The sequence below is a fragment of the Eucyclogobius newberryi genome, unplaced genomic scaffold (genome assembly GCF_026437365.1).
Source record: "Eucyclogobius newberryi isolate DKJ021-1_F unplaced genomic scaffold, fEucNew1.0.hap1 SCAF_7, whole genome shotgun sequence".
Classification (NCBI taxonomy): Eukaryota; Metazoa; Chordata; class Actinopteri; order Gobiiformes; family Gobiidae; genus Eucyclogobius; species Eucyclogobius newberryi.
Window position 1 is genome coordinate 33,468,383 of NW_027316389.1, and position 16,947 is coordinate 33,485,329.

General features: G+C 44.1%; 1 protein-coding gene across 1 annotated transcript in view; it reads right to left on the reverse strand.

The window, feature by feature from the left end:
- grm3 (glutamate receptor, metabotropic 3) overlaps nt 1-16,947 on the reverse strand; it is a 108,845-nt gene that overhangs the window by 14,479 nt on the left and 77,419 nt on the right. Inside the window, exons 6-8 of the mRNA XM_072435918.1 lie at nt 8,560-8,802; nt 7,001-7,190; nt 6,432-6,741 (exon numbers count right to left, since the gene is read on the reverse strand). Of these exons, the coding sequence (XP_072292019.1) occupies nt 6,432-6,741; nt 7,001-7,190; nt 8,560-8,802 (743 nt within the window). The remainder of the gene's footprint in view (nt 1-6,431; nt 6,742-7,000; nt 7,191-8,559; nt 8,803-16,947) is intronic.

Sequence of the window (16,947 nt, forward strand, 5' to 3'; positions counted from 1 at the left end):
AATGAAGACGGAGAAAGACAGTTCGAGCTGACTCAGAAGTAGACTGAAATCTATGGGAGACGAGAGATGCGATGCGATCCGTCGCGCTAATAAACAAACGCACGTGAGTGTTGTATCAGTCCGCACGGGGGAGTGGCATGTGCACTTCCGCCTGAGTTCTCAAATCGCCGAAAAATCGTCCATTGCGCCTTTAAGTTTAATATGTCATTACATGTTCAGTACGTAAGCACAATAGTCACAACATTTTCATTTCATTGATTTGCTAAATTTGATTGCTTTAAGAGGACAAAAATAAGTCCTCCAATTTTCCGTTGTCGGCTTTGATTAAATTAATACGAATTATGCGATTTTCAACAAATGCAGTTTAAGTTCTAAAGGGCTGAATAAACTCGCTTCTACTGTATTTAAATGGTGTGTGACTGCATTCTGGGGCCTAACCCACAGTTTGGCCGACACCTCTGCACACGCTCTTCACAGTGAACATTTCAATGCAACACGACCACACATGCACACTCCAGATCCAACAGGCTCTGCTCTAATCAACTGCACCTCAGGACAAACACAGACTGTCCAATCTACACCTCCGTGGGACACACACGAGACATGACCAAACTGCACATTTGTGGGACACACATTGTCCAAATGTCTGGGACAGGAAGCAGGCCTGAGCAGAAGTTACAGCTTTGGTCAGGTATCTGAATATATTGGCTAGGACAAAGGGCACTGAGCCTGAGCCTGTGTAATTATATTGTTTTAAATAAAAGCAAATTGTCCCTAGTTAGTAAATAGGAGACTTATTACTCAGGCTGTCAGGAGATCATCCCAGTGTCCAGCTCGATCTATTCAAATATCTGGATTGTAGCTTAAACCTGTCTTGAGTTGGAACAGTTGGAACAGCGAGATAATCCTCCACAGCCCAGAAAGCATTAGCATAGACTGCAATGTAAAACACACTGCTCATGTTCATCTGACTGGGATCTACAGGTTCATCTGACAGGGATCTACAGGTTCATCTGACTGGGATCTACAGGTTCATCTGACTGGGATCTACAGGTTCATCTGACAGGGAACTACATGTTCATCTGACAGGGATCTACAGGTTCATCTGACAGGGATCTACAGGTTCATCTGACTGGGATCTACAGGTTCATCTGACTGGGATCTACAGGTTCATCTGACAGGGAACTACATGTTCATCTGACAGGGATCTACAGGTTCATCTGACAGGGATCTACATGTTCATCTGACTGGGATCTACAGGTTCATCTGACTGGGATCTACAGGTTCATCTGACTGGGATCTACAGGTTCATCTGACAGGGAACTACATGTTCATCTGACAGGGATCTACAGGTTCATCTGACAGGGATCTACAGGTTCATCTGACAGGGAACTACATGTTCATCTGACAGGGATCTACAGGTTCATCTGACTGGGATCTACAGGTTCATCTGACAGGGAACTACATGTTCATCTGACAGGGATCTACAGGTTCATCTGACAGGGATCTACAGGTTCATCTGACAGGGAACTACAGGTTCATCTGACAGGGAACTACATGTTCATCTGACAGGGATCTACAGATTCATCTGACAGGGAACTACAGGTTCATCTGACAGGGATCTACAGGTTCATCTGACAGGGATCTACAGGTTCATCTGACAGGGAACTACATGTTCATCTGACAGGGATCTACAGGTTCATCTGACAGGGATCTACAGGTTCATCTGACTGGGATCTACAGGTTCATCTGACTGGGATCTACAGGTTCATCTGACTGGGATCTACAGGTTCATCTGACTGGGATCTACAGGTTCATCTGACTGGGATCTACAGGTTCATCTGACTGGGATCTACAGGTTCATCTGACAGGGAACTACATGTTCATCTGACAGGGATCTACAGGTTCATCTGACAGGGATCTACAGGTTCATCTGACAGGGAACTACAGGTTCATCTGACAGGGAACTACATGTTCATCTGACAGGGATCTACAGATTCATCTGACAGGGAACTACAGGTTCATCTGACAGGGATCTACAGGTTCATCTGACAGGGATCTACAGGTTCATCTGACAGGGAACTACATGTTCATCTGACAGGGATCTACAGGTTCATCTGACAGGGATCTACAGGTTCATCTGAAAGGGAACTACTTGGTCATCTGACAGGGATCTACAGGTTCATCTGACAGGAAACTACATGTTCATCTGACAGGGATCTACAGGTTCATCTGACAGGGAACTACAGGTTCATCTGACAGGGATCTACAGGTTCATCTGACAGGGATCTACAGGTTCATCTGACAGGGATCTACATGTTCATCTGACAGGGATCTACAGGTTCATCTGACTGGGATCTACAGGTTCATCTGACAGGGAACTACATGTTCATCTGACAGGGATCTACAGGTTCATCTGACAGGGATCTACAGGTTCATCTGACTGGGATCTACAGGTTCATCTGACTGGGATCTACAGGTTCATCTGACAGGGAACTACATGTTCATCTGACAGGGATCTACAGGTTCATCTGACAGGGATCTACATGTTCATCTGACTGGGATCTACAGGTTCATCTGACTGGGATCTACAGGTTCATCTGACTGGGATCTACAGGTTCATCTGACAGGGAACTACATGTTCATCTGACAGGGATCTACAGGTTCATCTGACAGGGATCTACAGGTTCATCTGACAGGGAACTACAGGTTCATCTGACAGGGAACTACATGTTCATCTGACAGGGATCTACAGGTTCATCTGACTGGGATCTACAGGTTCATCTGACTGGGATCTACATGTTCATCTGACTGGGATCTACAGGTTCATCTGACTGGGATCTACAGGTTCATCTGACTGGGATCTACAGGTTCATCTGACTGGGATCTACAGGTTCATCTGACAGGGAACTACATGTTCATCTGACAGGGATCTACAGGTTCATCTGACAGGGATCTACAGGTTCATCTGACAGGGAACTACAGGTTCATCTGACAGGGAACTACATGTTCATCTGACAGGGATCTACAGATTCATCTGACAGGGAACTACAGGTTCATCTGACAGGGATCTACAGGTTCATCTGACAGGGATCTACAGGTTCATCTGACAGGGAACTACATGTTCATCTGACAGGGATCTACAGGTTCATCTGACAGGGATCTACAGGTTCATCTGACTGGGATCTACAGGTTCATCTGACTGGGATCTACAGGTTCATCTGACTGGGATCTACAGGTTCATCTGACTGGGATCTACAGGTTCATCTGACAGGGAACTACATGTTCATCTGACAGGGATCTACAGGTTCATCTGACAGGGATCTACAGGTTCATCTGACTGGGATCTACAGGTTCATCTGACTGGGATCTACAGGTTCATCTGACTGGGATCTACAGGTTCATCTGACTGGGATCTACAGGTTCATCTGACTGGGATCTACAGGTTCATCTGACTGGGATCTACAGGTTCATCTGACAGGGAACTACATGTTCATCTGACAGGGATCTACAGGTTCATCTGACAGGGATCTACAGGTTCATCTGACAGGGAACTACAGGTTCATCTGACAGGGAACTACATGTTCATCTGACAGGGATCTACAGATTCATCTGACAGGGAACTACAGGTTCATCTGACAGGGATCTACAGGTTCATCTGACAGGGATCTACAGGTTCATCTGACAGGGAACTACATGTTCATCTGACAGGGATCTACAGGTTCATCTGACAGGGATCTACAGGTTCATCTGAAAGGGAACTACTTGGTCATCTGACAGGGATCTACAGGTTCATCTGACAGGAAACTACATGTTCATCTGACAGGGATCTACAGGTTCATCTGACAGGGAACTACAGGTTCATCTGACAGGGATCTACAGGTTCATCTGACAGGGATCTACAGGTTCATCTGACAGGGATCTACATGTTCATCTGACAGGGATCTACAGGTTCATCTGACTGGGATCTACAGGTTCATCTGACAGGGAACTACATGTTCATCTGACAGGGATCTACAGGTTCATCTGACAGGGATCTACAGGTTCATCTGACTGGGATCTACAGGTTCATCTGACTGGGATCTACAGGTTCATCTGACAGGGAACTACATGTTCATCTGACAGGGATCTACAGGTTCATCTGACAGGGATCTACATGTTCATCTGACTGGGATCTACAGGTTCATCTGACTGGGATCTACAGGTTCATCTGACTGGGATCTACAGGTTCATCTGACAGGGAACTACATGTTCATCTGACAGGGATCTACAGGTTCATCTGACAGGGATCTACAGGTTCATCTGACAGGGAACTACAGGTTCATCTGACAGGGAACTACATGTTCATCTGACAGGGATCTACAGGTTCATCTGACTGGGATCTACAGGTTCATCTGACTGGGATCTACATGTTCATCTGACTGGGATCTACAGGTTCATCTGACTGGGATCTACAGGTTCATCTGACTGGGATCTACAGGTTCATCTGACTGGGATCTACAGGTTCATCTGACAGGGAACTACATGTTCATCTGACAGGGATCTACAGGTTCATCTGACAGGGATCTACAGGTTCATCTGACAGGGAACTACAGGTTCATCTGACAGGGAACTACATGTTCATCTGACAGGGATCTACAGATTCATCTGACAGGGAACTACAGGTTCATCTGACAGGGATCTACAGGTTCATCTGACAGGGATCTACAGGTTCATCTGACAGGGAACTACATGTTCATCTGACAGGGATCTACAGGTTCATCTGACAGGGATCTACAGGTTCATCTGACTGGGATCTACAGGTTCATCTGACTGGGATCTACAGGTTCATCTGACTGGGATCTACAGGTTCATCTGACTGGGATCTACAGGTTCATCTGACAGGGAACTACATGTTCATCTGACAGGGATCTACAGGTTCATCTGACTGGGATCTACAGGTTCATCTGACAGGGAACTACATGTTCATCTGACAGGGATCTACAGGTTCATCTGACAGGGATCTACAGGTTCATCTGACAGGGAACTACAGGTTCATCTGACAGGGAACTACATGTTCATCTGACAGGGATCTACAGATTCATCTGACAGGGAACTACAGGTTCATCTGACAGGGATCTACAGGTTCATCTGACAGGGATCTACAGGTTCATCTGACAGGGAACTACATGTTCATCTGACAGGGATCTACAGGTTCATCTGACAGGGATCTACAGGTTCATCTGACTGGGATCTACAGGTTCATCTGACTGGGATCTACAGGTTCATCTGACTGGGATCTACAGGTTCATCTGACTGGGATCTACAGGTTCATCTGACTGGGATCTACAGGTTCATCTGACTGGGATCTACAGGTTCATCTGACAGGGAACTACATGTTCATCTGACAGGGATCTACAGGTTCATCTGACAGGGATCTACAGGTTCATCTGACAGGGAACTACAGGTTCATCTGACAGGGAACTACATGTTCATCTGACAGGGATCTACAGATTCATCTGACAGGGAACTACAGGTTCATCTGACAGGGATCTACAGGTTCATCTGACAGGGATCTACAGGTTCATCTGACAGGGAACTACATGTTCATCTGACAGGGATCTACAGGTTCATCTGACAGGGATCTACAGGTTCATCTGAAAGGGAACTACTTGGTCATCTGACAGGGATCTACAGGTTCATCTGACAGGAAACTACATGTTCATCTGACAGGGATCTACAGGTTCATCTGACAGGGAACTACAGGTTCATCTGACAGGGATCTACAGGTTCATCTGACAGGGATCTACAGGTTCATCTGACAGGGATCTACATGTTCATCTGACAGGGATCTACAGGTTCATCTGACAGGGATCTACAGGTTCATCTGACAGGGATCTACAGGTTCATCTGACAGGGATCTACATGTTCATCTGACAGGGATCTACAGGTTCATCTGACAGGGATCCACAGGTTCATCTGACTGGGATCTACAGGTTCATCTGACAGGGATCTACAGGTTCATCTGACAGGGATCTACAGGTTCATCTGACAGGGATCTACAGCTTCAACAAAGGTCGGCTTTAGCTACGATTTGACCAATTTCGAGATCATGAACTTTTTTCTCAGTTGAAACTTTTTCTTAGAAATAGATTCATAGCTTTAATATTTACTTTTGGCTCTGCTCTAGTAACCCTCGCTCTAATTGGTCTCGAAGAACATAAATTGGTGACATCCGCCAATGAGCTCCGCTATTGGCTCAAAACGCCGTCCACGTTTGATGACTGGGTCACATCAGCCAGAGCACAGAGGGTACATATATATATATATTTGAGAACCAGAACATGTCCTCTTGAATATTTATGTATTTTGTTTAAACAGTATTAGAATAAACCTTTTAATACTGAATAAAACACTAAATTCAAGCAGGTTCTTGATATTATCTCCTTCACCTGAGATGAGGGGCTAATGAAGCGCGGCCTGGCTGGTCCCGCCCCCTCTTTAACGCCGTTGAAGATGCGCGAGATGCGGTTGGTTTTGGTGAGCAGGGCGGAGTAGCAGACGGCAAAGGATGTTCCCAGACCCAGGCGCCGCAGGGCACAGACGGCGGGCGACGGTTTGGCCAGGAACAGGAAGGTGAGGCTGTAGGACATGAAGACACCCGACAGCAGGATGTAACACAACTCACGGCCGGACGCTTTCACCAGGGGCGTGTCGTTGTGCCGAGCGAACACCCAGACCACCAACCCCGTGCACATGAAGCTGGGGATCAGAGGGAGGCAGACGTTAGCCATTTTTTTCAGAAAACATAAATCCATGCAGGTTTAGGATACCAAATTACTGCTGTACTCGTTATTCGTTTGCTGCAGTAGATGTTTTACTCTATTTCAGCTCTTCATGTTTGCACCTTTAAAACCCCAGTACATCAGTTCTGCATTCACCCCGGCCCACCCCGTGTTCACCCCGGCCCACCCCGTGCTCACCCCGGCCCACCCCGTGCTCACCCCCGGCCCATGCTCACCCCACACATGCGATGGTGATGGGTCCTATAGCCCAGGCGTCCTCCCACATGATGTAGTCCTCGGGCAGGTCGTAACAGGCGCTCAGGTCGTCCGTGGGCCACTGTCCCGGCGCGCAGGGCGTACAGGTGAACTCGTCCGACAGGTACTCATGAGCCTCACATGCTGTGCAGATCCAGCAGCAGTACTCCCCTGCACGGACACGCACGAGACAGGCAAGAACATGAGGGGGAGGGCCTCATCCGAGTGGCCTCGTTCAATGTCAGACGATTTTTCAAAATGCATGTCGTGATTCAGATCTCAAAGAGCCCAGTAACACATTCATACAACACTATCCAAACAAAAGAGTGGATTTAACTAAACAGATATTCTCCTTCTGGATAACTGGGGCATGGGTACATGGTAGGGGAGTGCCGAAATATTGAAATATCGATGTATCGTGAGACTAAATTTGGTGATACAGTATAAACATCGTGGGCTGCTGTATCGATATATCACCTAAAGTCGGTTTATTAGTTTGTAACCGCGCTACAATGTTATTGCTTGTTCAAAGAAATTAAACTTGTTGTATAAATGTATTGGGTTCTTTAAAAACTAGTGATGTATCGTAGCATATCATGAGCAATACATCGAAAATATCGTGAGCCGTTTATCATGTATCTCATCGAATCGTGACGGACCGTGTGATTCCCAGCCCTAGAACACAGTATCCAAACCCGACTGATGCAGTGAGCGGCTTCTCATTTCTGAAACAGCCCTGTGGAAAGACAAATCCCGTGGTCATGGATGAGATGTCAGCGTGTTAGAGAAAGGTCAAAACATTAGCATCGAACAGAGAAAACATCTAAGGAGAAGCTGCAGATCTGAACCCCAGTGAGAGTGTTTGACGAGCTGGAGAAGGCTTTGTGCAGTGGTCACTCGCTCCATCATCAAGACAAGACCTTTTTTTACAGTGGTGACTTATCTTTGGACAGGGAGTATAATAGTAACAACATTATTTTGTCATTCAGAAAATCGGATTTCATAAACTGTGCTGGATACTTACTTACCAAAAGTCTGGTTGTATACACTGTGTGATTGCTGCTTTTATTAGCAAACATAGCTACAAAGTTGTATTACTAAGGCTTCATTCCCAGCCGTCCGTAAACGTCTCACAGCCCCTGCTCGCCAGGATTATTTCTGATTTTTGCCAAACTGAAAAGAGAAACTATGCGATTCTTCACACCAGGCCTGCCATTGCCTGAAACCTGCTGATTTACATTGGGCGCTTGCTGTTGCCAGGAAATAATAGGAAATCAATGAGACACTTCTGTCCTCATTTTTTGGTGTGAAATCTAATACATTAGACCAAGAGAACAGAATAGGATACATTAGAATCATAATTGAATGCAGCGTTTTCAAACAAATTCATCGTTTTCTCTTCTCATTCTCGTTGGTTGACGTCTACTTTAGATATTTGCCACATAAATGATCTTTAAATCACAGTGGCTTGTTTATCACACATAACAGCAGCACAGAACTAAGCATTCGCGAAAAGCTGAAACAAACTCCCATCTCGTACCTGCCTGCATCTTCTTCATCTCGTTCCTGGCGCAGGGGTCGCTGCACTGGGAGGTGGGCACTGCTTCCCGGGGCCACTGGATGAGGTGGCCGCTCAGGCTGAGGCTCTCCACCCACTCCCCCACGGGCACGTAGCCGTAGCGCTCCCCCAGGCGCTGGTAGCTGAAGATGTTGTAGCGCCCCATGCCGTCGCCCTGGGAGTCAAACTTCACCACGGTCTCGCTCCCCGGAGGAGAGAAGGGGGCTGGGGGAAGAACAGATAAAGCAGAGGGAAGATAAGAACCAGTGGACAAACAGTCTATTGATGGATGTATTGATGACTTTTGGGGAGAGACGCGGGGGTGAAAGACGTGGGTGGAATACGGCGGCTCAGCAGGAAGAGTCACAGCAGTGAAACACAACTAACGGGGACGACAAAACTAGAGTGAAAGGACACAATAATACTTTTTGTATTGTTGTTGTCCTTTTAAAGCTCGAGTTCCTTTGCTTTGGCAGCTCATGTATCTATTGAATTACTTCCTCCCAGTCAGGGCTTCCCTTATCCATCTACACTATACTAATTTGACGTCACAATCGGGGAAATTTGAAACTGAGTGTAAGGCTCAGAGAAGGAGCGGAGAAGAAGAGCTCGTAAAAAGGATTAATGAAACAAACATGACTGAAGCTAAATCACTCCAGATACTGCAACCTGCTCGTTATTTCTTTGCCTGGAATGTTCCACCGTATGTCATTGAACTTACTTTATATGTTATGCATTTGTTCAGTTTTATTATTTATTGCCCTTTATTTAAGCAGGACGGTCCCGCTGAGATTTAGTCCTGGCTCTTGGGGGAGGAGCCTATTGTACATGTTTTTAGTGGTAGAGGAAACCTACGCAGACACAGGGAGAACATGCAAACTCCACACAGAAAGGCCCCACATCGCCTGGGAGTCGATCCCACGACCTTCTTGCTGCTGAACATATATTATAACAGGGCTATTCAACTTCATTTTCCAGAGGGACAGATTTTTCGGGGCCACGAGGCTGCACACGACTGTAACAATCACACAAAATATCCCCAACACTGTATCATTAACAGATTGGTTTGATTTTTGTGAGAAATAACATACAAAATGCTTTACCAACATTGCTTTGCAAAATTGCCCATCCAGGACTGAACCAGATCTAAACTAGGACTAGACTAGAACTAACCAGGTCTGAACCAGGACTAACCCAGAATCAAACCAGTCAATCAAGTTTTTTTTCCACATGGATGATGGGTCATGGATTAATCACTTGGAGAGCCTGATTTGTGAGCATTATACATTAATACTAAATCTTTATCATATCGTCTCAACTGGTCTCATTTTGGTTAATTGGCTGCTAACTTAGCCAAACTACCTTACTTAGGAAAAGATGATAGATTTGTCCAGGCTTCGTTATTTATAGTGTTTAAATAACTCAAAATAGAAGTAAACTCTCTCTATCTGATGCATTATTCATTGCTCCTGACGACTCTTTATGACGTGCCCTTCCGTCTCCGGCTCGGTGTGTTCACGCTCACGCTCTGCTGCTCCAGGTAGACTTATAATCATGTTTTCTAGACTCTAATGCTCCTGTTATTTTAGGTCACGTGACATCACAACATTCTAGGATCTTGTTTCAAACTGAGCTGGAGCAGGTCGATATTCCACGGTAGAATGTGCTGTTTAATTGTTTGCACATTTGTTGATGGTTCATACTTTATCTCCGTAATTACTCGGCCTATCCACATGAAACAAAAACTGGCACAAAGTTCAAAGTCTTATCTGTCAGAACAAATACATAAACATTACCTTTTTCACATCAATCTCAGCAAATAGTGCCAATATTGAATTCCAAATATGTGATTATTAGGACTTGTTAGTACATCTCCCATAGCGTTACATACTGTAGCCAGACGAGACTGGGCCCTTCGTTGAAGATACAAAGCGCCACACATGAGGTGGAAGCGTCGACGAGAGAGTCGTCGAAAAAGATACATACGCTCAGCACAGACATGTGCAGTTTGCAGATATCGCGATGATATGGGAAAGAATCAATCTAAAAGTGATGTGTCCATCCCGGAGACAGCTGTCATGATGCAATGTCAAATAAATATGGGAAAGAGTGTCTGTCATTTATTTGTGATTTTAATGCAAATGTTTAATGCATGGTCTGTAATTTCTTTGTTATTTTAATGCATATTTCCTGTTGTGTGAAGCACTTTGAATTGCCTTGTGTATGAAATGTGCTCTATAAATAAACTTGCCTTGCCTTGTCTAGGCTCTTCTTCTCCATCACAGATCAGGACATCATCAAATTGTACAACGTGAACACAACTTATTGACTCTTCTTTAGGCTGAGGAGAACCCACCGCCGTCTTGTTTCCTGCCTTGGCCTTCATCCAGTCTAGCTCCCTGCAGTTTCGTTTATGGGTTGATCTATTGAAAATGTGTAATTGAACACGGACTCCTGAGAACTGTGCCATTATGCGGACCAATTATGTGGACTCTGCAATTATGTTGATCAGACTAATGCTTTAAAGACGAAACAATCATTACCAACAAGTAATAGGTCAGCCGTTTAATAAGTTTACCTGATTGTGAAATATGCCGCCTCCTGATTGTAACGAGGCTGTGTGGCTTCACTGAGGTCCCGGATCCATCTCTTGGGGAGGCATTGTTAGAAATACAGAAGTACTAATGCTATTTGACACAAGTAGAACAGTCCAGGCGACAAGCAGGTGGCACATCAAGTTACAGGTCAGATCTGTGGATGTGTTTCAAGGGATGGGCAGTATATTCCCAATAAAATCACTTGTAAGTGAATAAATGCAAGACAGACACATGTAATGCTGTCATTTAAACCGTCCGGGCAAAGAAAACATCTTCAGGGAGACAAGTTAGCTCATGTTCGACTCCTATGAGAAAAGTTTCAGAATGCACCTTTACATTGCATCAGCCCGTTAGCAACATGTCGACAATAAACGCTTCTGAATGGTTCACTTGTTGCCAGCAGAGGGCGCAGACACCTAAACCAAGTGCAGCGTTTGGAAGTCCTAAAGTAAAAGTATTGTACTGAAATTCAACACTTAATTCAGTACTCAACTTAAAAATGGACGATTTTTCGGTGATTTGAGAACGCAGGTGGAAGTGCGCATGCCACTCCCCCGTGTGGACTGATACAACACACACGTGCGTTTGTTTATTAGCGCAACGGATCGAATCGCATCGCTCGTCTCCCGTAGATTTCCGTCTTATTCTGAGTCAGTCTTTCTCCATCTTCATTTTGTCCCGTACACTGAGGGAACTATATTATGATAGATCAATGCGCTTACACACGCGGAAACGTGGGACGAGCCGCACGCGGCTGCAGGTGAGCGGTAGATGCGTTTTATGATTGTTACGTGGCAGGACTAATTGGCAGTCCACGCCACGAGGATTTAAGACTCAGATTTGGGCCAAGAAAATTGTCCATTCAACCTTTAAGTACATGTTTACAGCGGATACATTTGACTTTCTACTTCCCCACATTTTTTACTTTTTTTTTACTTTCTCGACTCTTTCAGAAGGCTGAGGAGTTCTTTTTAGCATGTTTATATAGTTTGTGTTAGACAATAGACAAATAAGAACATAAACAAGGAAAGTGATTCAAAATTCAGCACATTTTCTTATCAGATCTCTACTTATGACTTTGTAACACTTCTCAAAATCTGTCTGAGGTACATTTTTAAAAGGGTACTTCAATACTATAACTTAAATAGAAATTAAAATATGAAATATTTAAAAAAAGGAGCGTACAATGAACAATAATACGCCTCTAACTGTAGTGAAGCCGTTCCTATTGTGTTCATACCAGTAAACGCACATCTATTTGCACTATCGCTATAAATACACGGCGCTCCTGGAAACCTCAGTCCAACAATGCTCCTCATGCTTCCCCGGGGTCACGTCTGAACCAAAACGCTGCACTAAATTCCATCGTGTCCATGTTTACGAGCGGAGCCATGATTAGGAAGCTCGCCTGTGAAGCCATCTGGGCGTGAAGGCGGCGGCGCAGTGGCTCCCCGGACGGCCCTGTTCCTGCCCACACGCTGATGCATTTAGCCTGCAGCGCTCGTCTGTGCTGCTGCAGCGGCTAAAGCGCCTGGTGTACATGTTGTTATGAAGGGATTAGCATACACCCGGAGGACGAGGGAGCAGAGGAGATCTCAAATTGGCATGGTGTTAGGCCATGTATGTATTACGCTTTGGGTGTTTTTGGGCGTGGTTGTATTGGTGTTTCAGGTTTGTGAGATAAACATGATATGGATTAGGGATGTCGACAACTAAAGCCTTAAAGCCCATCAACTAAAAGTGGGCCAATCAAAAGCTTTCAAAACTATTAAAGGACACAATTCATGCCTTATTTGTATTGTTATTGTCCTTTAATTGTGCTCTTGAGAACCTGAATGAGTCCGGCAATAATTTATGGATATAAATCAGCACAGAAACAAAACTGGAAAATTGAGAACCAAGTGTTTTTTGAGGCTCAGCTGAAGAGGACTTACTGCACGGGATTCATGAAACTAGTGTGAGTTAAGCTAAATGCAGCTCCAGCTATGTTTTTATTACGGTAATGTCTCAGAATAGTGCATTTTGCATTATATTTGACCTTTCTGCTTCTCTGACAATCTGCACTTACAACAAGACTACAACTGCACAGGAGTTATTGGAAAAAAGCTATTTAAAAATTAAAAACCTATAAAAAAGGATCAAACTCTAGTTAAACAATTAGTCGACTGAGCAGTAGCGTGCAGTGGCTTTTATGAGTAGGTCAGCAGACTTGGGGTGGTCATCAATATTTAGGCGATCACATTTGTCATTAAACAAACACTGAACTTCAATTCAGTGGTTTGTCTTTACACGGGAAGAACACTGAGCTACACTGACATGGTTTATGCTTGTGCTGAATGGATGTAATGCGGTCACTTCACTGCCAAATCCAGATCCTCCATTAGACACAATCTAGCTCTCTATGTGATTAAAAGAACATCAAATCATTAGAAGCTTGAGCCGTGTCTTAGCTACAAACAGACTTGTCTCTAAAATATTTTGTTTGGCTGCGCTGTGGTTGCTTTACTTCTCCTCTGCACATGCTCAGTTAGGGAAAAAACCTGACATCCTTGAACCCCACACAGGTTTATTCAGCGTGGTTTGAGCACAGATCCATGGGTTTGAGGCCATGTGGTCCTCAGAGCGCATGTGCAGAGCTCTAAAACAAGCTGCTGTCCGCTCTGGTTCTGAAAGCTCACGTTAGAGAGCGGAGCGTGGAAGGGCAGCCCATTAAAAACAACTAGAAGCTCGGACGCAAACTAGCTGCAGTCTGCTCAGTGGCCAGCAGGAGGACTAGAGGACACTGTGACTTCCAGCCAAGCTTCAAGAGGCAGAAGTGAAGGGAAAACGGGCTTATTTGGGTATAGTTTGGAACAATATAAGTACAGTTTTGAGACACTGTGGTTTTAGATTTTATAGGTCAATCACTAATTGCCTAGCTTGTAATGAGCGCCACTGACTGAACTAAAGGCTTATACCTCTAGTATGAATAATACATACATTCCTCTTTCACCAAGTGCAGTCGCTGTTACTTTGAACTAAAGTTTTTACAAATTAAATATACATATCGTGTATCAACAATATGTAAAACCCATGGATATGCTGCTATAGTATAAGATGATATCACAACATACTATAGGCCAATCATATTGAATTAAATATCATGTAACAGTAACTATTATATTAGAGACATTGTGTTTCCATGACTTTAAATTATGCCACGTGAAATTACCAATGTAAATCTACTCAAACGTGTTAAAAATGTGTGCCATTTAAATGGAAAAATAAATAAAAATGTGTGCATGAAACCAAAAATCACTATTTATGAAAAAAACTAGACCAACCGTGAGTGCGTCTGTGGATCTAAAACATTTCTCTACAGGGCTTCACACAGTTAGAAGGTTTCGATGTGTGAACAAACATAAACGGACAAAAATCTATTGAAACTGAACATGGTGGAAGTTCCAAGACAACAAAATGCTTGTGCTGAACATCCCAAATCCGCACGGTGCTGACACTTGGGGATTTTGACAAAGTGCACATCAGTGTTGCTGCTGCGTCCGTCCTTTAGCTCTCAGTCTGCTGACACATGCTGCAGGACAGACCGCACACGGCCATGTCCAACCAGATGACACGCTACTACACCAGCACTGGACACAACGGAGAGTTCACATTCACTCACCACACGTACAATTCCTGCTGAATGTAAATATACTGTAGGAACCATTCTTGTCCAGTTATTTGTGTCACAAGAAGTGCGATTGAAAAATTGATAATATCCCAATTGTTGTTTTGGACTAATGCAAAATGAAGAATATTGAGTAGATTGTTTATAACTAAAACTATTGTTAAGAGAAACGTCCAGAGTAATCTTCCGGACAAGGGTCCAAAGTGATATTTTGGCCCTTTTGAGGTTAATTTGACCGGCCGTTCAAGTTTAGTGCGAAAATTTAACCTCAAACAAGATGTTAACAGGCTCTATAGCTAAATCTTTAACAAAATAGGAAAAACAATATTACGAAGTTAATTTTTGTCAATGTTTTCCCTCCCAGTACACGCCAGTGGTGTGTTAGGTGAGACACATGGGTGAAGGGGGAGTTCTCATTCTTAACAAGTTTCTAAAGGGCAATAATTTCCCTCTGAGCATCAAAAACACAGAATGTCCCAGATGTGTGATGTTATTGATAAAACTTTGAGATCTTCTCCGATCCATTAAGTCCATAAATCATTACCAGGCTCGTTCTGAGCATTCCTCCTCAAATCATCACAACGGCGCGGCTGCATTAGCATGTTGAAGGAAAGCTAGCATTTGTCTATTTAACCTATGTAGTTCCCTCTGCAGCCAGCAGAGGAAACTACATAGGTTAAATAGACAAAAGTCAATTCACGGCATGGGAAATTGCCATGTTTAAAGACCAATAAGAATATAACGCGTCAAGCATTGGGGCAGATCTTCTCACAACTGAACAGAACTCAGATGAGGTAAATGTTGGCTCTGTCTGTAAAGGAAAAGATGTAAAATGGCAAATTGTATGTCAGATCTCTCTTGTGGGAGGACGGTGAGGGAGTCTGCTGAGGTTGCCCCCTGACTCCATGCTTTTTCCTCACCCTCAAACAAACCCTCCCACAATCATCCAGGCCCCCCATGCTGAGTGGAGAATGGGTTTATGAAATCCATAAATCACAGCGACAGCACTCTCTTCCATCTTTCTCCTCTCTTGACCCGTCACCGGAAATTCAACCTGTCAAAACCGCTCTGTACTCTCGCACTAAATGGTTAGGTTGCCAGCCAAATTAAAATGATTTTTAATAAGGCGATGTTGATACTATCTGGTGATGAAAGATAAGATACAAATCCATTTAGGAGTAAGTTGGCAGATAATAGAGTTGGCAATAACCCAAAAGCCGTCTCTTAATAAAGTCCACACTCATAATAACTGTATTATTTAAAGCTCGAAGGTTCATTCGACTACAAAGAAAAGATACAACTGAACATTATAGTTTATTGTGGCTGTTTATCATTTTGAACACTTTTGCATTAGTCATGAAGATCTTGGAAATGTTTCTCAGAGCTCTTCAAGCTTACGTTTACATCATCTTTTACAATCTTGTTAAGCCTCACAAAACATCACATTGTACGGTAGTCGGACACTTGGATTTAACTAAGCGAATGCAGAACCTCTCCTTGTGTTCAAACCCACTGCAGTGATCCATGTGGAGAGACGAATCCTGTGGTCATGGAAAAGAGTCTGTGTTTGAGAAGGGTCAAATCATTGGCTTCGCACAACATTCACACAAAGGCAAGGTGGATGAAGTGTCTTGCCCAAGGACACAACCACAAAACAGCTGACCTTTGGGTTTATGAGAAAATGATGAAACCACTAAGCCACCGCAGTTAATCTGCATCACGCGAACAGAAAAATACCAGTTAGTCAAGGCAATTTAAGCATGAAGACTTTTGGGTTTCAGCTGTGTATTACACCATTAAAAAGCCTCTTGTCCTTCAGAAGGTGGAGAGGATATTTTTTGAATCTCTTGTTTGGGACATTCTCTGCATCTGACCCGATCCTTTGACCAGTGCCTGAGGAGCAGTGCAGCGCCCAGGGGCCCGTCTCCAGATCTGCAGCTTGGTCAGGACTACCTCAGCTGGAGGATTTTTTCCTATTGCACAGGTTGCCAGGTCTGTGGTTTCTCTGCACATTTAGACTTCTTTGAAAAAAGTGTATGGTTTGTGTATAATCAAACATGAAGTGAATTTTAGGAGAAGCAGAACAGACGCAATATAACAAAAAAG